The 6,000-nt window shown below is 51.1% G+C and overlaps 1 protein-coding gene across 1 annotated transcript in view; it reads right to left on the reverse strand.

The window, feature by feature from the left end:
* Positions 1-5,161, reverse strand: part of Sh3rf3 (SH3 domain containing ring finger 3) — a 303,375-nt gene extending 298,214 nt beyond the window's left edge. Inside the window, exon 1 of the mRNA XM_042265670.2 lies at positions 4,336-5,161. Within this exon, the coding sequence (XP_042121604.1) occupies positions 4,336-4,887 (552 nt within the window). The 5' untranslated portion in view covers positions 4,888-5,161. The remainder of the gene's footprint in view (positions 1-4,335) is intronic.
* Positions 5,162-6,000: the final 839 nt, after the last annotated feature.

Here is a 6,000-nt window from a genome sequence, read left to right on the forward strand (position 1 = left end):
GGCTACTTCACAGGGCTGCAGTAAAGAACTGATAGCTCACACATGCTGGCACATGCCTAATAACACCAGCATTCTGGAAGCTGGGGCAAAAGAATCAAGAGGTCCTGGCTAGCATGGGCCACAGAGTGAAACAGTATCTCAAAATACTTTAAAAATAAAAAAACAAACAAACAGATAAAATATTCTGTAAAACCCAGGGCACACAGTAGGTGCTCGGTGAATAGTAATTTGAATTAATCACTAATAACCACCAGGAGAAGTACAGCACGAAAATGTTGTTGTCTCTGAAGTGCCGTTCTTGCACTCAAAGCATCCAGAGCAAACAGGACTATGGCAAGATTCTCGTGTCACCAAATGTCTGACACCCTAGCAGGTATCTGGCTCCTTTCAGAATCCAAGAATGTCTATTTGGCAAATGGCTGACCCTTTGCCAAACCAAGAGGCAAAGGACTGTGGCTGGAGGACACAGCCTGACACAGTTGATACACCTAGATGTCAATCTCCGTGGACCACAAAAGGATCACTTCTCCATCCACTTGGTAGGGTTACTGTGCCCAGATCTCAGTAGCATTAAAAAGGAAAGGTGTAACCTCTTCAACTTTGATGACCAGGGATCAGGTGAATTTGAGGTGTCAGACACCTCAGACACCCCCTACCCTGGACAACACTCTCACGTCACCAGCTGTCCGCTACCGTGTGGACTATCTGGTTTCTTTCAGAATTAAGCACACACACACAGGAGGTAAAGACAGGCAGCGGGTGAGCCAGAGTGATGCTTAGACACCTAAGGCACTCAAGGTCAATCTGGGCTTTATAAGACCCTGTCTCATTGTTGAGGAAACAACAAGGCAGAAAGATATACAACAGAGGACCACCGTGGTGAAACTCATGACCCAGTGTCCATACGTACGGTCCGGTCCCGGCACAGGGGAGGGGCAGATGGGAAGACACAACATAGACAAACTAATGTAATTAGCTCCTGGGCCCACTTGTCTGGTGTCATCAAAGGTACTGTCACACTTTCCACGGTGCTTTAGTCTGTGAAAACATCTTTACTCTCAAACCTCAGAGAGTGCAGCCCAAGCACCAGCCAGGGACTATTACAGCCCCCTAAAAAGGTCAGGTCCATAACGAGAGACCAAGATGGGTAATTGGCACAATATAAATACTTCATAGGTTCTATACATGTCCAAATAAAAGCAAAGAATATCAAAAAAAAATAAAAGCACTTGTTAAAGTAGGAATTATCACATACTTAAGTCTTTACTAAATCCTTCATATTAAAAACTCAATCTCTAAATGATTCAAAACCACAATACCCTTTCAGCAGAATCCTTGTTTGCCTGCCTGCCTGCCTGTTTCTGTTTGTCGGATTGCTATGGATGGAATCCAGGGTCTCTGGCATACAAGACATGCACTATACCACTGAGCTACCTCGCCACCCCCACATAACTCTTAGACTGTCCTAACACAACCCAATTGGTGATACTTTGGGGGATTAAAACGGTTCCCTTGTAAAACTTTCAAGACAATAAACAAGTTAGGCTGAGAAAGTTAACACACATTACTAATTTCAATAGTAATAATTTACAGTTATCATCCAAGCCAGACTTTTCAGCAGCACTTTAAGAAGCCACACGGAGACAGTATTTACCAGCAGATCAAGAAACGGATAATCCTAGACTAGGCATTGGGCACTCCTAACTTGGTACAAAATTTCTAGAGGCAGAATCAGTAACTGATTTTTTTTTTTCTTTTTTTCTGAGACAGGGTTTCTCTGTGTAGCTTTGCGCCTGCCTCTGCCTCCCAAGTGCTGGGATTAAAGGCGTGCACCACCACCGCCCGGGAATTTTTTTTTTTCTTAAGACATGTGAGAACAGAGTTAAGAGACTCTGCTTGTCAAGTAGGGGATTCCTAAGAATTCTGAAGACAACCAAGACCCCGCTCAAAAGGACACACTTTGGGACCTGCACATGAAACCAAACAGAACTTTAGTGCACTTTATACCTGACACAGTCCCCAAATTCAGCTGTAACTGACTTAAGATATTTGCCTATAATTTACACACCTTAAAAGCTTACATATCTCCATTAGCCCAAAAGATCTGAGGGACTTCTAATCAAGAACTGGAAATGTGACATTTATAGTTACTATTAGGTCATAGTTGGCAATTATTAAATGATGGGATGAGTATCCATTTATTAAACAACATGCAGCAGCATCCGGAATTCAGCCTCGCCAGAAAGCAGCAGTACAATTTTAGTGACAGCAGGACACCAAGAGCCTACTTGGAAGCAATTTTTAGCTGGTCTCTGCCTACTAAGTTTATAGGTGGCTCACACCTACATCCACACGCAGTTCCGTCCCTTTCTCTTTTCACATCCATCACTGTCCCCGAGACCGTTCATTGAGACCTAAAGTTTTACCCCAAAGTGGCAGTGTGGCGGTAGCATGCAGGGCTTTCAGCTGACCAAGAAGAAACCCAGTGACTACTAAAAATCAATGCGCAAAAGCTACAAATACCACAATCTCCATCTCTGCTACTTTCCTCTCCGAACGTGATCAAATAACAGTGGATTTAATTCTAACTTTTCCTCAAAACCTGAACCTGGTGCTTTTGAGACGATTGTGAAAGCAAGCCTGCATTCTAGTTGACCCAATACAAAGAAAGAAAATATGTTCTCGAATTCCCAGAAGTGCAGACATCCTAATGCACAGTGTACGTGGCCACACGCAGCAGGGTCTCAAAATCTTATAGAACCAAACATGAATTCCTTATACTCAAGCACTACTGCTAAAGCCACAAGCTTCCACCTCGTGGACAAGTCCTAAAGAATGCGTTGAACGGCACTAAGGTTCCAGGAGCTGTCTGGGGCTGTGCCTTCCCTACATCAGAGGCATCCGGGTAAGCACCAGGCCAACCACGCTCCTCAAGGTGAACTGGATCAACATCTGTTAGCAGTCATCACAATGCCGGAGCATCTCACAGGAGCCGTAGTTCTACAAGTCACATAATTACTGAAGCAGGAGGAAGCAATCAACTAATGTTGCAAATAAAAACCTTTAATTATAGTGTTAGATTACAAACAACACAGACAAGGAAGAAAAGCCTGGGAGCTTCTAATGGAGCATATAGCGGGATCTAATCACAACTAAAGCCAAATTTAAATTTTGGTCCTTCAGCAACGGTCCGAAGGAATGACTATTCCCTGACTACCTTTGCCCACCTTTCTCCTGGTCCACAGAAAACTCAAATTCAGCCATCCAGAAAAAAGTCTCCCAACTATAACAGAAGTAGTGAAGTCTGTATAACGCAGCTGTACAAAATCTAAGAATGAAAATTAACAATGGTCCACGTGGGAAAGCAAGCCTGCCTAAGACCCCATGAGAGGATCTAGGCTTGGCAAGAGAATGCCAACCCTAAGGTTAAGACAAAATTCTCCTGGAGACTCCAGGTAAACGCCTCTCTTCCTTCTGAAGGCAACTGTAGTTAGTCTCATGGCAACGTCTGCCCACTCTGCCCTCTGCCCTGTCCCCCTTAAGCAGATAGTTAAGCAGGCAAGAGGCCACCACCTCCCTGTCAGCGATCAGAACTAGGGGACCATTAAGCAGTGAGTTCCCAACTGGTGGGTGGGCTGAGGGTGAAGAAGAGGACTCTGGAGGTGTAGGGGAAGATGGTTGTTTCTGGGGATTTGGGAAGGGTAACAAAAAGTTAAAGAAATAGATGGTAGATAGATAGATAGATAGATAGATAGATAGATAGATAGATAGATAGATAGATAGATAGATAGACAGACAGTCTGGGTGGGTGGGTGGGTGGGTGGGTGGGTGGGTGGGTGGATGGATGGATGGATGGATGGATGGATGGATGGATGGAATAATAGATAGATAGATAGATAGATAGATAGATAGATAGATAGATAGATAGATAGATAGACAGAGCCTAGTCAAAATGGAAGTGGTGGAGAGTAGCAATCAGAAGGCATATCCACCTAGAGAGAGGATGGTTCATACGAACAGGTCATGGGGGCAGAAGTCAGCACTGTACTCTAGGCGCTTGGAAAGCGACTTGGGTGCCCACAAGAAGTTTGGGGTAAGGGTTAGGAGCTGCTGTGATGAGATGTAGCCAAGAATTGGTTAAGCGGGAACTAAAAGCTACACAGAGTCCCTGGAGCACAGAGAAGTTGTTAAAGAAGACTAAAACAAACCAGTGGGCCACTTAGAAGAGCCCCGGCTAGTCTCTATTTCTGACCACGATTACTCTGTACATCCACGTGCGCACAAGCATATACTTTCCCACACAGTGGCGCCATGTCATTGGGGGTAGATTCTTACCTTAGCTACTGGCACGCTCCTGTTAGTCGCCACGTCGCACAAACTGGAGGTAGAGCTGCCTGCCGCCGCTGGAAGAAAGATCGGAGAACGCGGGGGACTGCCGGTAGCGCCTCCAGGGATGCCAGCCAGCGCTGGGAAGGTACTGGGACCCGGGCGCGCAGGAGGGCTGCTCCCCGGGCTGGCGCCCGTGCGGGGCCTCTGGCGGATGCCATCCAGCAGGCGCACCAGCAGTATATTGGCGGGCAGCTCGTCCACACCGCAGCCCACCAGGATGCGACACTCAGGACAGCGTAGCTCGTGGCGCGAGCACACGATGCTCTCCAGACAGCGGCGGCAGAAGGTGTGCTGGCATGGTAACACCTTGGCCGTGGTGTCCAGGCGCTCCAGGCACACGGAGCATTCCAGCAAGTCCAGCAGCGATGACTCGTCCATATCCTCGTCAGCCCTCGCTTGGGCCTCCTGCTGCTGCTCACCCTGCCTGTCGTCGCCCTCTCTCCGAGCTGTAGTGGCCGCCGCCTTGGACGCCAACAGCCAGGACGCTCCAAGCAGCATGGGGGAGGCGCAGGCGCGGGCCCAGTGAGCCGCCTAAGTCCAGGAGCCAGAGCCCAGCCCGCTGAGGGTAGCGAGCATTTGCACCCTGCCCGGGCGACCGCGATCAATAAGCAAGGTTCCGTCCCCCGCGGCGCGCTGACAGCCCGAGGCTGTGGCCTCTATGTTGCAAAGTGACACGCCGACCCTGCCTGCGGAGTTCCTGGAGCAGCGAGTCAACTCCAGGCAGCTGAGCGGGCTCAACCCTCCTACACGCGCGGCTCGCCGCTGCGGGCTACACCTGTCCCGCCGCGCCGCTCGCTCCCCGGAGCCCAGCAGCAGGAAGTGCCGGGAGAGGCCAGCCGGGTCCCCCGGGAGGCCGAGGCGCGGCGTGCGCGCTCCCCCGCGCCGCAGGCGAGCCGCACAGCCCCCCTCGGCGCCTCCATGCGCCCCCGGGCTGCCAGATCGCCGCGGCCTCGCTCAATCAGCCGGGCTGGACCTCCTCCCCCGGCTGCGAGCACGTGTGAGGGGTGCGCGCAGAGGTCACAGTCACTGCTGGGGTGCTAGGAAGCGGACACCCTCTCTTGCTTTGGCGCTCTCCCCTTAGGCCACCTCCGGGGCTCCGGAGAACTTCCCCTGCGCAGCCTTGGCCCTGTCCTCGGTGGATGCCGGACTCTGGGTTCTCCGCGAGCTTCGGGAAGGGATGTTTCTTTTCAATGCCGCCGCGAAGGAAAGTTTGAGAGCATTATCCCGACCGCTTTCTTCGGCAGCTTTGGAGAGCAGCCTGGGGACGCATCCGACACCCAAGGCATCCTTCTGGACGACTCCAGGGAGCTTGTGTCCCCTCTCCCGCCAGCACGCACAAGTGACAGCTGTGGGTATAGGCGCGGGGATGTCCCTTGAGGCCAGAGGGGAAGGAGCTGGAGCTGGCGGGGCGCCCCACCCCACCCCAGGGGGCCGCGACCACTCCTTCGGGAGGCAGGCTGCCCTCTCCAGAATCACCGATGTGAGCCTGACGCCGCCGCCCACGCGCCTGCACACTGTGGCCGAGCGCCGCGCCCCTGGCGGCGCGGTGAGAGACTCCAGTGCCCGCTCTGGTGTGCTCTGGTGAACCCAGCTCCAGATTTTCCTCGTGAG

Source organism: Peromyscus maniculatus, chromosome 21, assembly GCF_049852395.1.
Source record: "Peromyscus maniculatus bairdii isolate BWxNUB_F1_BW_parent chromosome 21, HU_Pman_BW_mat_3.1, whole genome shotgun sequence".
In the NCBI taxonomy this organism is placed as follows: Eukaryota; Metazoa; Chordata; class Mammalia; order Rodentia; family Cricetidae; genus Peromyscus; species Peromyscus maniculatus.